At 37.3% G+C, this 21151-nt stretch overlaps 1 protein-coding gene across 5 annotated transcripts; it reads left to right on the top strand.

The window, feature by feature from the left end:
* The first annotated feature begins 550 nt into the window (after nt 1–550).
* On the top strand, nt 551–21051 carry dyrk4 (dual-specificity tyrosine-(Y)-phosphorylation regulated kinase 4). 5 transcript variants are annotated; one of them, XM_057330210.1, is made up of 14 exons: nt 4625–4924; nt 9767–9850; nt 11998–12141; nt 12629–12770; nt 12939–13102; nt 14790–14926; nt 15323–15463; nt 17358–17496; nt 18072–18153; nt 18279–18451; nt 18545–18605; nt 18690–18819; nt 19211–19377; nt 19619–21051. In XM_057330210.1, the coding sequence occupies exons 1-14, from the start codon at nt 4823–4825 to the stop codon at nt 19882–19884; spliced, it is 1932 nt and encodes a 643-aa protein (XP_057186193.1). In that variant the 5' UTR covers nt 4625–4822; the 3' UTR covers nt 19885–21051. The 5 variants fall into 5 exon arrangements, with proteins under 5 accessions (XP_057186197.1, XP_057186193.1, XP_057186195.1 ...); XM_057330212.1 differs by lacking the exon at nt 4625–4924 and adding an exon at nt 6763–7364; XM_057330214.1 differs by lacking the exons at nt 4625–4924; nt 9767–9850 and adding an exon at nt 551–790.
* Nucleotides 21052–21151: the final 100 nt, after the last annotated feature.

Genomic DNA, 21151 nt, shown 5'->3' with positions numbered 1-21151 from the left:
TGGAAATTTATTTTGTAAGAGGATGTTGCCAATGCTATGTTGCTGGAGACGTCTCGTCTATTCCATCAAACTGTTATAAACAAATATTGAATGCCGAGTTACATCATCATACAGTGATGATTATGACGTAGAAAGATTAAACTGTTGTCATAAACAATGATTAATTGCATGTTGATTTAGCCGTCATAGAATTATGTTTCTCTAGAGGTGAAGAGAACTGAAGGAGAAACATGAGTGTTTGACCGGGGCACTTGCTTAATTTCCTGCAAACCAGCGGATTTGGACATTCGGAAGGACAGCGACGATATTTTTCATTTCATATATTGGCCGTTACATAATCCCCATTTATTATAGAAATCAAGCCTGTGTGCCAAATAAGGAAAAGGCCTACAATAAAATGCTACTCCGAACAGAACGTGACAATAAAGAGATTATAGAACGAGTTTCTGAAGGGTAGCGGAATGCAAGTGCTAGCATCAGCTGATAAAACTAAACCTGGCAGCTGGCAGACGATGAGCGTTGGGTGGCCTGACTACACCTGCTTCCATCACTCATTGCTCTATCGTCTGGTTCCTTCCCCGCCTGGGTCAAACATGTCAGCAGCGGCCGCCGGGCACGCAAGCAGAAGATCCACAGCACCCGAACAGCATCGTCGCAGCCAACTGTGTATCTGCTGTACATAGGACTGGATTTTTATTTGAGTTATTTGGATTCAACCGAGTTGCCTGAGTTGGAAATGGGCCCTAGGGCAGAATCAGAGAGAAGAGAGGAGGAAAACAGCAGAGATAAGGTAAGATGTTGAAAAGGGCGGTCAAAGACGGTAGAAGACTCAAAAAATCGGACTCACAAATGTAATGCAGTGGTGTCGAAATGAGGTTGCGATGCATCCTTTAACTTGTGATGTAATACAGACAATTGTGCTTGAGGCCGAAGACAACAAATGTTTTTTAAGAATAATATTATGAGGGGTAGTGCAGTGCAGTGGTGTGTCTAAGAGGCCATGGGCTGTCCACTTGGTTTAACTTGCAGTTTGAAATAAAGTCATTGTCTACACAGTGGCTCCAAAATATATGGACACTTAAAACAGATTAAAGTTTGTTGTTTTTTTAAATAGTGTGTATAAAATGTCTCTACTATCCAAGACATCTAACTGAAATAGGTTCCCTAAGGTGACACCGCGGTGCTCTGTAAACAGCATAAAAGACTCAGCAGGAAAACTAGCCAAAAAGAAATGTTATCTGTCCGTCAGTCATTTCGGGCGTTCGGGTTTGCTCACATAGCTTGTTGACACATCTTTGGATGGTAAAGTTTTGAAGAGAGGATGTGTGGTTGAGGTTTGATAAATGGCAAAAGTTTAAGCTCCACGTCATATTTGTATGAATAAATGGCATCGAGTGGTATTGTATACATGGTCAAGCTAAACATTTCACAAAATCAAATTGACAGGTTTCAAATGTGTTTGTAATTTAGTTTTAGACTGTACATGTATGTAATCTAAAGGGAATAATCTATTTGGCAAAACAAGGTAGTCACCTGCTTAATGTTTTTAGAGCTTGAAGTTTCTACCTTCACCCAAGCAACCAGAAAACATTGAGGCAATAGTCTCTTGAATTTAATCCTCTGTTATTCATAACCCCATAAGACCTTTACCTGCTGTAGATCCATACAAGGGTACTGCTAGCTTCTGTATTTTTATGTCTTTTTTTTGTAGTAAAATATTTCACTTAATACTGCTGTTAATCAAAATGTCTTCAAATACGGTGAACAAATAAGGTGCTTTGTATTAGTTGTATTTAGTGTATTTGTTAAGTTCAAGTCTAATGCTGATAAGCTGTAAAATAAATCCTGTAAAAACTGAAATTTTCAGTTTTTCCCATTTCCTTGTAAATTTGCAGTCTTTTTCTGTAATTGGACCGTTTCTGTAATTGGACTGTATTTCAAAAATAAACTGTTACAAATATTTCTAGGTGCCAGAAATACTGTAAAAAGTACATGTTTTTCCTGTATTTCTTGTAAATTTGCATTTTTTTTTTTTTTAAATAACAGTACAATTCTGTAAAATTAAGTTTTTTACTGTGTACATTAATAGATCATTTTTTAATTTTCATAGTAAAAAAAGGTTATATCAACTGATGTAAAATGCTCAGTGCAGGTTATTTTTTGTTAAATGCAGTTAGCTATAGTTTGTTTATGTGTCGTGTCTCAAATTCCTTTAACAAAAGCAAAGCTTGTATAGTTTGATTGATTTTAATTATACATAGCCGGTAGCTTCCCCATCACTGTTTAAAAGCGTGGGGTTACGTTGGGACAATCTTTGGCCCAGACTGGGGCATCTGTGCTCAAAGACTCAGCACATTCAAAGTCTAGGTCAAAGCCAAAACGAAATCCAAAGCAAAGCTTCGCAGATTAATTAGGCATCAGCTGTACTTGCCATCCAAACATGAATAGATGTTGAATGTTTTCATTGTCAACATGTTCCATCCCCTGTGTGTGTGTCAGTGTGTGTGTATGCATGCAAGTGTGTGTGATAAGGATTAGCCCATGTGAGGTCTGGCCCAGACGGCTGACCTTGATGGATAATGTTTCTCAGGTTGCTCGTGCTGGCGTGAATGAGAGGGCATTGTCTCTTTGCCCACTCAGTGAACTATTAAAATTAAGATCTGGATATCACCAGCATCAGTCATCAGTTAGCGGCACAATTATTATTTGTCATATTATTTTTAGGGTTGGGAATTATAGTCGCAGAGTGCAGTCACATATACTGTATGTGCTTTGCATATGAATAGCACACCAAATCTGCTTTTTATTAATATTTCGTTGATGATTCCTTACATCTCCTGACAAAGACTGTGTTTCTAAACTGCCTATAAGTTGCCTATAAGTAGCTTTTGAAATAGAGCACTGCATGGAGCTGAAGATTTCACAACTTTTGAGTAAACAATATTTAGGATTGTATTTGTAGTTTTTAAAATTGCATTTGTAGTTTTATTAGGACACACACATATTGTGATGTGCAACAAAAATACAAATACCTGGTAAGATCTGATCTTCACTTTATCTGTTGGCTTCCTAAACCTACCACGTGTTTAATCCATACAGGCTCTACACCTGCACTGTAAAAAAAAATCCCGTTAAAAAACAGATAAAGTACTGGCAGAAAATTACCAGTACATTTTCCTTTATTTTACGGACATTTCCATTAATGCTGCAATGCAAATGAATGCAGTGCAAAATGTAAAATACAGGTAAAACAACTGTAAAAATGAACACGGAAAATTCCTTCATATTAATACAGTATATTGTGCCCTATTTTTACGGCTTTTTTTTAGAGTGTGCTATTGGATGACCATGTCCTTACCTGAGCGATTTATATTGCTTTCTTAAACTCTCCAGATGCTAAATTTGCTTATCTGCCATCTACATCATCATTACCAATCAAAATAATCAAAAATTGTACTGTTAACATTGGTTAACACCATGATCTAACATGAACAACTGTATTAACTAACATTAACAAAGAATAAATGCAGAAAAACATTGCTCGTGACGTAGTTAGTTCATGTTAGCTAATGCTAATTGAGTTTTTTACTGCCACAACAATAAAATCCCTGTGAAAGTATTTCAAACATTTTTTTAGCTTTGTTCACTTAAAGCTGTTAATGTGAGTATTGTATACAGCTAATACGATATGGCCTTTTTTGTTGAATATCCTCACTGTCCTTCCGAAACCTCGGATGTCTACAGTAAATTAGCTGTTTTTCAGTAAATGGAAAAACTCTGTACTTTTTAAATGATTAAATACTGTGTTGTCAAAGTTGACAAGCACTTTTTAATACTTTTTATTGGTTAGATATTTGCAAAACTCATGACAAACATAAATGGTGACTAATAATGATTTATGGCAAAAATTTGAAATCACAAAATATGGAGATATAAGGTTTCAGAAGGACAGCAGAGATATGAATGTGCAATATGGATGAAACCATTGTACAGTACATGACAGCACATTGACTTTAGGCCTAGTCCTGGTTTAAGATAATCCCTGTCCGGGAAACCACCCCATAAAGTTGGTAAACACATTCTCGTTTTCAGCCGATGGCAGATGCACTGATCCAATGTGTCCTCTCTCTAGTGGCGCTGAGAGATTTGGGTATACAAATTAGACCCTGTAGCCTCCAAGGAAGCAAAGGTCGGAAATATTATCCACTATGGAAGCAAATGTCTGAGATGTCACTATGAAGGACGAGGCTTGTTTTCCCACTCTCCATACCTGTCTAAGCTTAAGCATGCCGGGGGATGAGATTTCTCTGGGGGAACACGAGCGACGGAGGAGAGGAAATATCTCCAGCTCTGTCTCCAGGAAACTGCTCCAGGCGGAAGCCCCAAATGAAACTGGTTTGGATGCCTTTGAGTGGAGCTCCGCTGTCAGGGATCACTCCTCCGATCTCCCATGATGCTTCCCATGGAGGAAGAGGAAGATGATGCTGAGAGCCCCTACAGCTCGGCCTCCGGCTCAGGATGGCTCCCTTGTGGGGACTTCTCCGCACGTCACCTAGTGTGCGCATATTCCCACCCATTTATGAGAGACTGCAACACACATCTCCTCAAGAGTTGGTGTGGGGATGGCACAGGAGATGGTCTCTAAAATTCAGAGAGTTTATGATAATCAATTGCACAGCTGAATGCAAGATGATGTTTAAAGAAGTTCCATCAAGTCTGGATCCAGGAGTTCACTGAAGACCAGAGAATCGTTTCAATCTGACATCTATCAGAGTTTCTTTATCTGAAGTCTGTAGTTATTGCAGTATGGGGAGACACTACCATGGGTGGAGAAGGGACCGCACCATCCTGCTGTGGCTTTGAGATCCTCCAGAACTGCTGGGGCACCAGACAGAATCAGAGGAACAGGAGAGTTCAACCTGAGGTAAAGGCTTGTGAAGTTCTATCAAATGTGCCGTCTCCTAAAAAATCAATTTCTTGTATTAGTGCTTTAAATTAAATGATAAATAAATGTCTTTTTGATTTAAAGAAACACTTCTCTCTGTATGTTAATTTGCTGTAGTATGAATGTCGTATGTATGTAATGTTTTTTTAATTACAAGTGCATATTTACTGTTGCCTAATGAAACGGATCACACACAAAAAACTTGCCACTGATTACATTTGATTAATTATGTTCTTTAAGACAAGAGGGTGAGTAAATCATAACAGATTTGTTTTGGGTGAACTGTCCCTTTAAGGCCATGGTTACAGCATTAACAAATGGCATGTAATGAATAAGCAAACATTGGAAATGTTTTCCTCTTAAATGCTTAATTTGGCATTTAAATCAAAGTGTTAAAGGGACAGTTAGCTCAAAAATAAAACTTAAATATTTGAAGAGACACAATTTTCTTTTTATGAACTATTTCTTTAAACATTTATTCAGTGAATGGACTGTACGACATTAGCTCTGTATTATTTTTCTGTAAAGCTAGCTGCTTGGAAACAATGCATGTTAAAGCATGTACTGTAAATAAAACAGACCTAACTTGACAATGAATCCATGTTCATTTTATTTCAATTTTTTATTTCTTTTAATTTAATTTAATTATTTAACATTACAATATTATTTTACAATTTGTAGTTATTTTTGTTATTTAAATTTTTTTTTAAATATAAATTTGATTTAAAATCATTTTCTAGTTAGCTATAGTTGACTACCTTTTAGACATTTACACATGCATTTGTTCAATCTACTACGAGTTATGTTTTACATCATCATTTATTTTCATCCATTTAGTATGCATGCGTGTATATTTTTCCCGGTTCACTTTACACGCCCATCATTTATTTGCCATCTCATCACATATATTTTCTAAACTACGATCACTATCTGTCTTCAGCCTAAATTAGTATAAACACAGGCTGCCTGAGTCTGACATTTGAGGAAGGTGGATCGATATTAGGCGTGTGTCACGTTATCAAATACTGCCTATAGGGAATAGGTGTTAAACAAAGTGTTAACTTCCTGGTGTATATTTGCCACCTATAGAGGGACCTTAAATAATCATTTTATATAATCATTTTTACTGTACCTCATCCAGAAATGGAAAAGTGCATTTTAGTTAGACTGTTTTGTTAAACAACTGGCAATTGTTGATTATTCAATCATATTCAAAAGATTTTGTATATGACCATTTCTCCTGTGGAACACAAAAGAAGATATTTTGAGAAATGTCTCAGTGGTTTTGTGTCCATACAGTGGGGGCCAGTGTTGTTTCGTTCTTCAAAATATCTTCTTTTGTGCTCTGCTGAAGAAAGAAAGGCATACAGGTTTGTAATGACATGGGTGAGTAAATCATCAAAGAAGTTTCATTTTTGGGTGAACTACCCCAACATCTTGTGCATACAATGCAACACAAAGAAATGTTATGCAATGAAATAAATGAATGAAATATTCATTTGGACCAAGGTGAGAATGAGCAAATAATACTTTCCTTTTTGGCTCAAGGCCTTTAGAAAGTGTAACAGACTACCTGCTTGAAATAAAAGTCCACCTATTCAATATTAGCCAGACTAAGCACTCAAACCAAGTGGACATTTTTTTAGTTAAAATCAGTTTGTCTAATCATATATTTGATCATCCAATCCAACTCAAGATCACAAATCAAAGCACGCTTATTCACACAGTAGCCTATATAGAGTGAAGTAGGGGGCGTTGTCACTTGCCCAGTGACATTTTGAAACACACAGTAGGCTACTTTAAGAATGATGTACTGATAGGCGTTTTTTATTAGCGTCCCATATCGTCCGTTGACAGATGGAAACCTAAAGAGTGCACAGTAAACGGATAGTGAGGAAGGCGGTGTCGCTGCATACTAAAGCCCAGTCGATTGCACACTATGAAAAACTTATGAATGCGAGTCGCTTGTGTTATTAGAGTCTGCGCATTGTGCCATAACTGTCCTGGATTGCCACTTTAGGAGTTTCACGATTTGGCAAACAAACGCAATGTGCTAGGATAGCAATATGGGTTCGGTAGTAGGTAAACCCACGTAAACAAATCTATATCGAGTCCGACTGGAAAACCTGAACAGGTGGCATATCTCGGGACGTCAAGGCGAGCAGACGGACAGCTTCCGTTAATCTCTTGCTGACGAAAGCTCTTCAGCATCTCCTCCTCATCGGGAGACACTGCGAAGTTCAACCCGCCTAGCGCGAGCCGCGTGTTTTCCAGCGCTGTTTTTAAGGGATTGCTGGGAACGTACACGTTTCCTATTGGATTTATTGGAGGGGCCGTTGTCGAGGTTTTGCCTTATGACTGGGATGTGTTGAATGTCCGCGTGTCAAAAAGCGACATGTTTCCTGAAATTAATAACAAGGTATGTGTGAAGAATAACAAGTCTTAAAAATATTTTTTTAAAGTAATTTTCACATTATATTTTATAGCCTATTGTTTCTTACGCGTTCTTAAATCTTATACCTAAAATCTAGAATCTAACCCCTAAAAATGATTTAAAGTGATCTAGTCAGAGGTCATTGATATGAAATTATATTACGTTTTAAAAACGTCGATATGACGTTTGTGCGTTGCATTTTTAGGTTACCTGACAAAATACATATAACACACTACTTGAATACTACAACACATGAGTTACTGAGGTGAATTCTTTAAAATTGTTCAAATTTCCTAAATTCAACATACAGTTTTGTTACTATAATAGAACTATGACAATAGTCTAGATATATCCTTGACCATTGAAACATTGCTAGCATTAAATCATAGAAATGGGTGATATTCAAAGTTCAAACCGTGTAAAATAAGCATTGAGAATATTTATTAATTTACTTATTTCTTTCTTACCATGACGTTTGGCCAGTCTAAGAAATGTTATAGTGTTTGTTTATTTGGCACTTAAAGTTCTGGGAACCATTAAATGTAACAGCATCATGTATTAGTGACGGTATCTATCTCAGTGTGCTCCCTTGTGTTCTTCACATGGTGTTCATGATATTAGTAGTCTTACAATCTGACCTTACATTATAAGTTCATATAGGTCAATCAGTAAGATTTGTCCCACTGAAATGAAATTGCATATGTTTTGACAAAGATTAATGTTAAATAGACCCGTTGACCCCCCGTAACGTGGGTATATTTGGTCTGAACATGTGGTGGTTAGGTTGCTTAAAACACCTCAAGCCAGTGTCTAAGTACAGTATGAACCGCATAAGGTGGATGTCAGGCCCAACTACTATGGAAGGCACTGGGGGTTAAAAACGCATACAATATAATTACGTTCTTATCAGGGTGTGCTTTGGGGTCTTCTTGTGATCAAAGTCGTTCTGGATTGAAAATTCTACTTTTGTTTGACTAATATGTGTATGTAATACCAATATAGTCAAAAAGCCATTGGTATTGGATAAAACAGATTCAGAACATGAGAGTTCTCTAAAAATAATACAAATTTAAAACTAATTAGTTTATTTTAAAAAAGTTTAAAATTTAAATTAAATGTTGCTAAAGTTACAACCCACAGTGATGAATGCAGTATGAATGCAGTTTGCTATGTACGACAAGTTACATCTAGTGTTTTTACTGTTAAAATTACGACATTCAACCTTCTCAAGTCAGACTAAAGAAAGTTTAGGTGAGTTGGTTAGCTAGTAAGAAAATAAGTCACATCCTTGCATTGCCCGCTGACCCACATTGTAACACAAAACCTTGGTTGTGCACATAGAAACACTCAAAGGTGTTAATATCTTTTAAATCCCGGGGATCACGTTGCACGGCACCGCCCACAGCCTAAGTGCAACAAGTTTTTACTGCTTGTTTTCTAAATGCATCCATTTGTTGCTACCACATTTGTGTCCGTGCACTCTTGAATCCCTTCATAAGCCCACATTGCACACCCAGCATGCGAATGAATGCAGCTAAGACTCAACACATCTTCCTAGATAAACCCACCAATGTGGCGACATGCAGCTCGGGCAAAACCCATCATATGTTTTAGATTGTGTTAATAATCCCCTAGAGATTAATGATAAGCGATTCGGACAAATCCCCAAGGTGTTTACTGTGTGTGTGACATCATCCAATTGACCCCATTCTAGCAACTTGGACAATCTGCTCGACTTCTGCTGTTGGTACCCGTCCGCCCTCTTCCCCGTTCAAGTTTAGTGATCGCCCATCTGGGCTGGAGCTTTTTGTGTGTCCTTATGCTGTCTGTCACCACTTTTGCGCCCCCATAAGATGGATGTGGTCCTTCATTCCAAATGTGTCTGCGATTATGACTGATTGTAGTCATTGCAGACCCTCCGATACTCTTGATCGCTCAGCTTTGGTAGTCAAGAGGAACATTAATCAGGAGATGATTGGCGTGACTTATGGAAATGTATGGTACCGGTACATCCAGTACTTCAAGCACGTCTGGCCTTTACCATGAAGTCAAGCTACATTATCACTACTGAAGAGGTGGAACATGATAAAGACGCCTCCACATGTTCTTAACGTGCGTTTTGAAAGCAATCTATAGAAAAACAGTTCTCTGTGAAGTGTGAATATACGTAAGTTAATAAGAACAGCGACCTTGGTGCATGAGTCATCGGATGTGTTGAATAACAAAAAGCGTGTTTCTAAGGAGATACGATTCCCTGAGTTATATACAGTACAGCCTGCATCCCACTCATGGAGTTGCCTTCAGAAGATGACTGATGATGTGGGTTGTGTGAGTGTGTTGCCCACTCGCCACGCTCATGACGTCTTTCCTCCCCTTTTCTTTCACAGTCAGCCAGACCCGAGGCTTTTCCTCACCCTCACAGGTCTCAGGCAGAGAATGCAAAAAAAGCGGCCAACCGTTCCGACTCACAGGTGAGCTGTTGTTCAGAGAGTCTGGAATTTAAGCAGTTGATCTCCTGAATTGAGAAGAAAATGTGGACCTTCATTATGATTTGTAAAGCATTTTGAATCCAAGAGCTGGTAAGAGCTTTGTTCGGGAGTGAATGTTGGGATTGCAACATTTGGCATATTAAAGTTGTAAAGTGTTGTTTTTTCCTCCGAATTGATATGTATATATGAGTGAAATGGCTTTTGCAATAAGTAAAAAATATAGGGTTGGTCTTGGTTTAGTCTTTCAGGAATTTATTGGATCGTTGGAAATTGGAAGTCTGGTCATTGGACCCTCAGTATAATGTCCCACCCCCAGACTTGTACTACATACATCATGTAAAGAATAGATGGGCACATGAATAAATAAAAAAATTCCAAAGACATATGGCTGTCATGGCAGGATGTATTTAAAGACATGTAGCTTCTCAGAAAGCATAAAGCACTGCTTTCTAATTAAAGAACCACTCATAATAAAAACTAAATCAGTCAACCTCACTAACCAACTAGTTGACTTCCATCATGACCCCTCCCTAAAACAGACTGCCTTACTCTATTGTGGCTCATTCCTAAAAAATCACTTTATAGTTTTGAATCAATGAGTTGGTTTGTGAATCAATTCATTGAAACGAACCAATTCAGTCAAATGAATACTCTTCCCAACATTCAATAGCTTTGGGTCTGAATGTATCCTAATTTAATTCAATTGATATTTTTGCATAAATAGATATTTTCTTTCATCAGCGATCTATAAATGATAATGGGCCCTCTGTGCACTCAAAAAAAGAAGAGTTTGTGTGAAAACTTTAATACTAAGTGTGAGATACTGTAACAATTACTATATTGTCATTACATGTATCTGTTCTACCCATCCCAGGTGAAAAAAGTGCACTATAATACACTTAAATGTACTTAAAGTGCTCTATTTTCACGCACTAATTTTGTTCTTTATATCCAAATAAAAAATAGTTTCAGTACTTCTTGAGATAAACTTAACCCTTACGTGTACTTAACCCTAACTGTGCTATTTTGAGACACTATGAATAGAAGTACAAAAAAATGTATTTTTAGTATATTATATATACGTATATATAAGTATATATAAGCTTATAAAAAAAGTATTCAATCTCAAAGATGCAATTTTGCACAGCGTCCCCTTGACCTGGTCTTAACGCACCTGAAACGTTTAAGATGCATCTTGTTTACAGGGAGCTTGTACTGTATTCATGTATGCCTCCGCAGGTGCCCGTACTCTATATTTAGCTTCTGTTTCTATGCGTCATAATCGTGTTGGCAGATGCTGCAGTAGCCCCGGTATATGAGATTGGATATCGCGTCTATCTATAGACCCACTTGCTCTTTATTTTCATCTCAGAAGTTTGTCAGGCACTGGCTTTGAACCACCAGATGGGGAAAACCTGCGAGCTACAAATGAACACCCTTGTGCAGTGCCCTACATTTGTGTCAGAGCGAGGGAATGTTTCTTTTTTCGACTAAATAAAAAATCAGCATTAAAAATGGGGCAGTTGTGGGAGGAAAACTGCATGAAGTGTGACATTAAGAATATGGATCGTAACATCTTTCCATCTGTAATATTTTTGTCTTGGCTCATTCACACATCATCTTCGTGTTTTGTGTATTTATCAGGTTTTCAAACATATATAAAACACGTCTTTAAAAATTGTTTCTTTATTATATTATTTTAATAAATAGATTTCTCTATAACTTTATATATAATGCAACCTCGTGAAGTACGAAAAATAATCTTGCCGTACCTCTACCTGACTGTTCAAACGGCAAACTTGAGCAGTAAACAACTCCTGGGCCTATAATGTTTTGTACATTTTACAAATTTACTGTATTATTTTTTAAGATGTCTAAAACCCAGATTTAGACAGCGTGTGGATTCCTCTGATGGAGGTGGATAATGAAAGACTACCAGATCTCTGCTTTTGTCCCCACCTTGGTGTTGAAATTCCATCCTCTTTCCAGGGGGTCCGGTTCACCGAGGACATTGGCCACTCAGCCGGTGTGCTCACGTATCTTCCTGTTCACCCGTCAGCCCTTGTTACTGATTTGTAGAGTTTTTCATGTTGCAAAGTACCCACAGCGTTGTATCTTTTGTTTTGTAGAAGTGCGGGACAGGGGTTGGCACGTTGCCCCAGCTGGAGGCTCCGGTCAAGCAAGTTTTGGTGACCAATGGCAAGCTTCTGCATTCGAATGGAACCTTACCCAGTATTGTCAAACAGCTGGTGCAAAGCACCCAAGGGAATCAGGTGGGTTAATGTTCAAGTTTGAAGCTGCCTCTGTTTACGACATCATAACCCTGTTACCAATCACGTTAACAGATTAAGCCATAGATATGTAAGGATGGGGCACTGAACAATCGCTGCCGTCTCATCTCTGCTTCTGCTCACACGTCAAGTGAGGCATTTGTACCCATAATCAATGTTTTGAGCTCACGTGATTGAGTGGATGGGGACAAATTTGCATATTCATGAATCTGCCTATACTAAATTAAGAAAGGGTGTAGAGTCACATTTAAGTTATTTTAAGGCATAAAGAAATTATCATCACAGGAAAAAAACTTTTACATATGCTATTTTAATGCTTAAAAATAAGTTTTAAGTGATAAAATTATCGAATGCAGGGGGACTTTAATGTCCTTTTGTTTTCCATGGAAAAAACAATGAATTATGTTCAATGGACACATCAAGAGAACTTTCTTCACATTGACTTTCTCCACATTGTTTTGTACCATAGGAGGAAAGACCGAGACCACAGTTTCCCAATCGATTTGGTTCGTCTGTGGAAAACCTCTCTGAATCCTTAACCAGGAGTATCATCAATAAGTTTGAGAAGATCAGGACGTATGAGGGACAGAGGCTTCCTATGTCTCCAACAAGTATGCCATGCTCAGGCGTATTATGTTTCATAAATTCATAAGTGAAAAATTTGAGGTTGCTGAACATTGTTCTAGTCATCCAACTAAACATTACATTTTCATTTCACAGTCATAATCTGTTAAACTGTTTACCTTAAAGGTGTCTGTTGTCCTTTATCTTTATAATAGCTGCATTGAAACACTTCCAGAACCAGCTGACAGAATATGAGAGGGAGGAGATCATGGACTACTCTGAGATCTGGTATCTGGGCTTGGACACAAAGAAGATTGAAGGCTCCCAGGGATCCCCACAGAATTCAGGCTATGATGATGAGCATGGCAGCTACATGAAGGTTTGATCCATCATGACCTCATATATCTCATATATCATGTTGGGGTTGTTTCAATGTCGCTTGGTTATGTTATGGCAGCGGTTCTCAAACTTTTTTGTTGGAAGGCCCCCTTTGTGTAAAGTGCATCGTTTTGCGCCCCCCCCCCCCCCCCCAATAAAGATTTATAATCTTAAACTTAACATTTTACTTATACCAAAAACATATTTAGTTATACAGTGCTGGAACATCCGTTCTTTTGGTTGGTGGTCTTATTTTTCTGATGTTTGATTGCATAAAATGTATGATACATTTCTATCATTCATAAAATACCACAAAATCCAGTTTGAGAACCACTGTGTTATGGGGTTTTCCAGACTGGAAAATGAATATGATCTTACAGGTCATTGAAAAAAGTGATTCCTTAGTGAATCAGTCTGAATCATAATGATACTTAAAAATCAGCATCAATCCGTATTTTAGCTGAAATCATTAACAACTGAAAAATTAGTAGAAAAAAATCTTAGATATTTGCTGTACAGGGGTGGTAATAAGTTTAAATACACCTTGCAGAATCTAGAAAATGGTGACAATTATTAATAATTAGGTTTATGTTAACTTTTAAACTGGGTTATTTAGTAAAAAATATTATGTAAGGGGAGTATAAAATTAAAAGCAAAACCTTAATTTTCAGAATTCCTCTTCTTCTTCCTAAATCGTAAAGGGATACTCAACCCAAGTTGTTCCAAACCTTTCTTTGTTCTGTTGAACACAAAGAAAGATATTTGGAAAAATGTTAGCAACTGACATTTCTGGGACATCATTGACTACCAATAAAAATAGTAGTCAAAGGTGCCCTAAAGCGGTTTGCTTTTCTAAACTCTTCAAAATATCTCATTTTGTGTTCAACAGAACAAAAAAATTATACAATATTTTTTTCTACTATGGTAGTCAACGATGTCCCAGAAATGTAAGTTGCTAACATTCTTCCAAATATCTTTCTTTGTTTTCTTCAGAACAAAGACATTTATAAAGGTTTGGAACAACTTAAGGGTGAGTAAATGATGACAGGAATGTCATTTTTGGTTGGAGTATCCCTTTAACTTTCCAGATTCCGCAAGGTGTACCGAAACTTATGACCACCACTGTATATCATGATATTAGTAATATTTTTAACTATTGTTTTAATTCTGTAATATTGGCTGTGCTACATAGACACTTTCTGAGTAAATATACTGTAGTTTCTCCTGAGAAACAGCGTACGAAGTGACATACTAACCTAATTTTTACCTCTGTGATAAATGATAAAATTGCATTACGACACGAGATTCCCCTGTCTGATGAAGGACACTCATGTGCTCTGTCCCACCACATCTTCATGAATGTCCCCGTTCAGAATAACATTCCTCATGATTGCTGGGCATTTTCTGCATATTTTGGACTTAGTGCCCTCACGGTCGATTTAAAGAGTCACGCAGCCAACAAGCATGTGCACAAAACGTATACATATAAGCATAACATGTCATTTGTCGGTCATGAATCCAAATATGCGACCGATTCATAGTGTTCATAGGGAAAATAAATGAGGACTATTTTGCATCTTACTGTTGTGATGTTTCGCTAAGTAACAGGAAGTCTGCCACTAGAAAGGGGCCGTAAATAATTATGCTGATCTGTTTGTCAGATGACTCTCTCTAAATACTCTGCGCAGGTCCTGCATGACCATATAGGCTACCGTTATGAAGTCTTGGAGGTGATTGGGAAAGGATCTTTTGGCCAAGTCTTGAAATGTTTGGATCACAAGACGAAAGAGATGGTAGCCATCAAGATCATTCGAAATAAGAAGAGGTAAACGCACACAGTAATCCATCTCCTCATCCTTCATGAATGCAATGAGCCATTGTCGTATTTTAGTGTCAGAACACTTGATTCGTAGCCTAAATGGGTCATACGTAACACTGGATTTGAGACACTAGATGGTGTTAAAAAGCATCTTGTGTTTCATGTCTGGGCAGAACCGATCTCATACCCTTCCAAAGTCGTCTTTGATGCATTAACCATAAGCCCTATCAAAATGGAAGCTCAGTGTGTAATGGCTCATCCAATCAGAGTTCGGAAACAGTTTTTTATGTTCTGTTCGGTGATGCTAGCGGCACATAAATTACACAAATCAACTTAATATTCATATGAAGTGATAATTAACTTAATATGCTGTAAATACGTTATTTTGCTGCTGTCTTTCAGGTTCCACCATCAGGCCCTTGTTGAGTTGAAGATCCTTGATGCGGTACGGAGAAGAGACAGAGATTACTGCCACAACGTCATTCACATGAAGGAGTACTTTTACTTTAGAAACCACCTGTGCATCTCCTTCGAGCTGCTCGGGTGGGTGGAAAAAACATTAGCTGGGTTTAATTTTGTCTTTTGTAACCTGTCCGGTAACCCATGTTAAATACGGGACTCACTAGAAGCATTTAAATAGAATATCTCGCTATAACTACACTTTATTATAGACATCTATTTCAAGACAACACGAAATGGCATTCGTTGCAGTATATGCATTAAAAAAATGACAGATGGGATTTAGTTCATTGGAAAGGTGAGCATGGTCATATGTGGTTGGAGGGGAGTTGCTAAATAATAAGAGATATTTGTCCTAAAAGGAAAAGTGTTTGAGGTAGAGTTAGTCATTACATTTTGCTCTAAGATTGCTATGACACACATCTAAAGCTTGGATTCGAATAACAACCACCAATGAATTCTGAACAGTACTACCACGTGCACCTAAAAGGGCCAATTTGGATTTGATGTTGATATTAAGATCTGTAAACTTCCGCAGATGGGTTTTACCGAACATTTGCATTTAAAGTCCCAGTGAAATAAAAAATGACAATGCCTATTTTTTCATGAAATAATATAACGTTTATTGTAAATAGTTTATCAATGTGGGTCATTCTCTTTAAAAATCGAGTGCCCTCATAATTTTCAGTTAAAATCTGAAAATGCACTTCAGTCCTGTAATGACTATCCATCTTAGACGATGTATGTTAGATGGCTTGGGCGGAGCATCCATTAACTCCTCCCCTTCAACTGTCAGTCTGCTTGCCAGTTCCATTTCAAAATGCCACGGCTGTTTTTATACATCCAATCAAATCGCAGAGAAAGACGAAAGCCACACCCACTATTTGTCTCATTCTGAAATCTATTTCACTCGAAAATGCGCCAAAATACAGAAGTAAAAACGATCGCAACTTCCGGTTCACGGGGACTTTAAGTATTTGGTCCCAGTGCAGTTACACCAGCAGAAAACACATTAAAGTGAAGTGAGAGTTCATCACCGTAAACCATTAATACTCTATGTAAAGTGATCAATTAAGTCACTTTGCTGGAAAAGCAGCTTCATCTCTGATGGCCTGACCTTTAGAAGGCATCAGATGTGTCCTTCAAGTCTTCTGTTACTGTCACACAATCCTTTACTTAATACCTTGATTAGGCCCCTATCTCTTTCCCTACCCACTCATGGTGTGAAGTCTCCGATTACGTGAAGCTGTTCGCAGCTGCTGTTTTAGTCTCTCCCGCCGAAGATAATCGTGAGTTCCATCTCAAAGGGCTCCTTAGCACTAACACTAGCAGTGACGTTTTATTTTTATTGACGTGCTTAAAGACAGCATTTACTAATGGGGTCGCTGAGTGACCATGCGGGGTTTGTGTTCACTTTTCAGTGAGGGGTAGTGATAAAAACAGGTGTGCTGCTGCCCTCTAGAGGCATTCAGAGAAACAATGTTTCCCTAAATTCACCCAGAAAAGAACAATTCTCTGGAAATATACTTACTCATGACATTCCTAATGCATATGACGATTTCTTTCTTCGGTTGAAAAGGCTTTTTTTACTAAATCTACATGTGGGTCCCAAAATGTTGAAGCTCCAAAAATTGAATCCTTCATAAAAGTAATCCAATCGACTCCTGTAGGTTAATATTAAATAATACATAAAACATAATATATAATAATATATAAAAGTGAAATTATTGGTGTGTGAAAAAAAATATACATTTATTAATATTTCAAATCTCGTTCATGTGATATTAATTTATGAGGGAAGGAAGGTATTTACTCCCTGGAATTGGTTTTAAAAGGATTTTTTTAGCCATTATAAGGTTTATTTGTTTATTTATTTATCTTTTTACATCCAGTGTGTTGTCCAATGGTATAAATGATGTCAGTTTTACACACTTTTACAGAAAGCTAAACATTGAATGCTCATTTTGTGTCCATACAGAGCGAACCTGTACGAGCTCATTAAAAAGAACAACTACCAGGGCTTCAGTCTAGGGTTGATTCGCCGCTTTGCCCACTCGCTGCTCAAGTGCCTGCAGATGCTTCACAAAGAGAAGATCATCCACTGTGACCTAAAACCGGTAAACATCATCACTTGTGTCAAAGGGTGAATCCCATAAAGAGATTATTTATCCAAAACCAGAGAAATTCTCAGTTGTGTTTCATTTAGGTTTCAACCAGATGCGTCTCATAAAATTGCTTAGGAAAAATACCAGTTATGACAAACAAGACAATTGTTAAACTACATTAAGAGTATGGAACTCTAAAATGAATGTATAGGTTGTATTGGTTAATTTGCTGAGAAAGATTAAATCTTCAATAATATTGATTTTGGATTGCAAATTAAGCAAATCTGAGCTCAGTTTGTGACATTATACCTTATAAAACTCTAACATAGACGTTTCTGGGTCTTTTTTCTCACATGAAATATCTCAAATGTGTATGATTTAAGCAAAAGTTTCCATTTGATCTCCATTTAATCTCATTAATGACTTTGAGATATAATTGAGATATCAAAGAGATTTTTTATGGGACCAACAACACACAACATGAAGTCTGGATTTTGTATAAGAGTATTTTCAGGAATTTATATTTTTGCTGTGAAACCCAAAAAATAGTCATTATCGATATATCTGTAAACATTGATTTTGAACAGGAAAACATACTCCTGGCCCAGAGGGGACAAGGAAACATCAAAGTGGTTGACTTTGGATCAAGCTGCTACGAGCATCAGAGAGGTAAGAACCGTACTGTCATTTAGTCCTATTTTGTATATTTTTGTATGCTGTAATTCATCTTAAACATTACAGTGGCACAGCTAAAACTACACCTACAGATTTTTTATCTTCCTATCCATCAACAGTGTACACCTACATTCAGAGTCGCTTCTACCGGTCACCAGAGGTGATTTTGGGTCACCCGTACAGCATGGCGATAGATATGTGGAGCCTGGGCTGTATTCTGGCTGAGCTGTACACTGGCTATCCTCTCTTCCCGGGAGAGAGTGAGGTGGAGCAGATTGCTTGTATCATGGAGGTGAGAAGCTTGTTAGCACCTATAACTTTCTCAAGATTTCATCTCCAGCTGTTTGAAAACGAGCCAAATAAAACTGTGTTTCTGACTTCGTAGATTATGGGGCTGCCTCCGAATGACTTTGTTCAAACAGCATCAAGAAGAAGGTTATTTTTTGGTAAGATGACTCAGTGCATGAGTTCTGACATACTGAATTTATTTGACATATTTGATCTTCACACCGTTAAATATTTCTAATCAGATTCTAAAGGAAACCCGAGGAACATCACAAACAGTAAAGGGAAAAAACGCAGACCCAACTCCAAAGATCTCGCCAGCATTTTGAAAACCAACGACCCTCTGTTTCTGGACTTCATACGACGTTGTCTTGTGTGCGTATTAACCAGCAGTGATATTATATAATGGAAAACATTTAAAGGAAGAGTTCCCCCAACAAATATAAATTCTGTCATCATTTATTCACCTTCATGTCATTCAAAACCTGTATATGACTCTTTCTTCTGTGGAACACAAAAGAAGATATTTTGAGAAATGTCTCTGTGGTTTTGTATCCTTACAATGGAAGTCAAAGGGGCCCAGTGTTGTTTGGTTACCAACATTCTTCAAAATATATTTTTGTGTTCTACAGAAGAAAGTCATGGAGGTTTGGAATGACATGAGTGCGAGTAAATGATGAAAGATAATGATCTTCATTTTTGGATGAACTGTCCCTTTAATATTACATTGACGTGTATTCTCAACCTATACTTTTGGATCTTGTAGGTGGGATCCCACCAAGCGCATGACTCCAGATGAAGGCATGCAGCACGAGTGGATACATGAGGGCCGTCTCAACAAACTTCATCCCAAACCACGAACGCTCCGGAAAGACATCGACAACAATTACGAGTTCACCTACCGCAAAGCATCTGTAAACAGGACAAGCAAGGGTCAGAATGTGTTTTAGTACTATTTATTATATTTATCAGCTCGTTATTTATCGAACATTGTTGTGCTCATACGGTTTTCTCACTTTACATAGCCTATCTGAAAGATATTTAACACTTTTTCCATAAAAATTCAAAAATTGGGTTTGTTATATAGATTTTTTACACTGCAGTATGTAATTGAATTTATATGGTTAAACCTTTTGATTTCATTTCCTTTACATGTTTTCTTGTCTTACCATAGCTGACAAATCTGCATCTGACGAAAAGCTCAAGAGGGTCAACGATGATTCAAGCAAAGGAGGCAAAACAGCATCAGAAGAACGTCTGCGTCCTATAGGAGCATCGGCCGAAGAAGATAATAGCGATGACAAGAGCAAAAGCGAGAGCCAGGAGAGCAAGACAGAGTCCAGCGGAGAGCGATCCGTTCAGATCATCATCAAACCTCAAACTGGGTCAAGCACTGATTCAGAAGGACAAGATCCTCAGTTTCTACCGCCTATCATATAACATGCGAAAGCAAAAAACGAATGATGTTTTTATTGTGATATAATATTGATAATGATTTTTACTTCAGCCGCTTGGTCTGGACCTACCTATTGTGCGGCGCAGAGTCTGAAATTGTTGTATTGCAAAAAGGTCAAAAAGTTAAAAAAAGTATTTATTTTTTTAGCTGTTTCTTATTCTGTAACTCTCCCACTAATCATTTTGTGGGTTTGCTATGTCTAATATAGTGTAGAGAAGTTACTGTTTTGATCATTCAAAAGATACTTTGAATTCTAGGTGAAGTGAACAATTTTAGTGGTTGTGCTATATTTGGAAATGATTGACTATTATGGGATTGTTTGTAACACTGTCATATTTTTGCAGTGCATCATGCCATGTGCATGTTTATTGGGTCTAGTGTGCTTTTTTGTTTACTTTTCCCATGAGCTTTTAGCAATGTTTTAATGGAGTTCAGGCAAACCTTGAGTACCAAAGCTGCTTTATTGTATAATATTACTGCATGGATACAGTGTTTGAATGTTTTTTTTTGTCATTTGCCAGATTTGTTTTCTACGACATAGCTTCTTGTCAGTGCAATAATGACTGAGCCAAAGAGATTTCGCTTTTTATATTTTTGTGTTTGATACACGTCTAAAGGAAAAAAAATGTATTTTAATAATGGATTGAAAGCACACTAGGTCATCATAATGTGCACAAGAACTGCATGACTGTATTGATGATAATGAGAATGTACTGTATAGACAGCATGTTTTAGATGAAAGAAGCAGGGTCAAGAATAAGTTTCTTGTAAAATCGGTACTTAAAGTTTTTCATTTTTGTAAACTAGTGCTGAACCATATGTTCATACAGTTTGGATTGTAATTGTTTATCTTCTGTATATAGTATTCTTAGGGTTAACACCATACACATCGTGTGGATGCCACCAGTCATGTAAACATTAGACAAGGTTTTACTTGTTCTTAAACTGTTTATCTGTTGTCATTGCAAAAGAGATTTTTACTACCATTTGCTATCTCTATCCACTGAGTGTTTCTTAATCATTTTGTTTATGGAAAATTAGAAGAAAGTCTTTGAAGAGAGTCTTAGGTAGTGCCTTTCAGTATTAGAATAAAATGATCTTAACTGATTCATGAAAAATGTCATACATAACATGACAATAAAGATGTAATACTATGCTGAATGTAAACTTTCTTTAAGGTAAACAACTGTCTGGGTGTGTTTATGTTAATAAGTCAAGCTGAACATAAATCAAAAGGTTTATAATGATGTG

The sequence above is a fragment of the Triplophysa rosa genome, linkage group LG3, assembly GCF_024868665.1.
Source record: "Triplophysa rosa linkage group LG3, Trosa_1v2, whole genome shotgun sequence".
NCBI lineage: Eukaryota > Metazoa > Chordata > Actinopteri > Cypriniformes > Nemacheilidae > Triplophysa > Triplophysa rosa.
The sequence above is the reverse complement of the archived record's forward strand: the minus strand, read 5'-3'. Positions and strand labels throughout refer to the sequence as shown.

Excerpts from the sequence above, each read along its gene's own strand:
- dyrk4 (XM_057330210.1), top strand. The coding sequence starts at position 4,823 with ATGGGTGGAGAAGGGACCGCACCATCCTGCTGTGGCTTTGAGATCCTC. Across the intron at positions 4,925-9,766 it reads ACAGGAGAGTTCAACCTGAG|TCAGCCAGACCCGAGGCTTT; the intron begins GTAAAGGCTTGT and ends TTTCTTTCACAG. Across the intron at positions 19,378-19,618 it reads TGTAAACAGGACAAGCAAGG|CTGACAAATCTGCATCTGAC; the intron begins GTCAGAATGTGT and ends GTCTTACCATAG.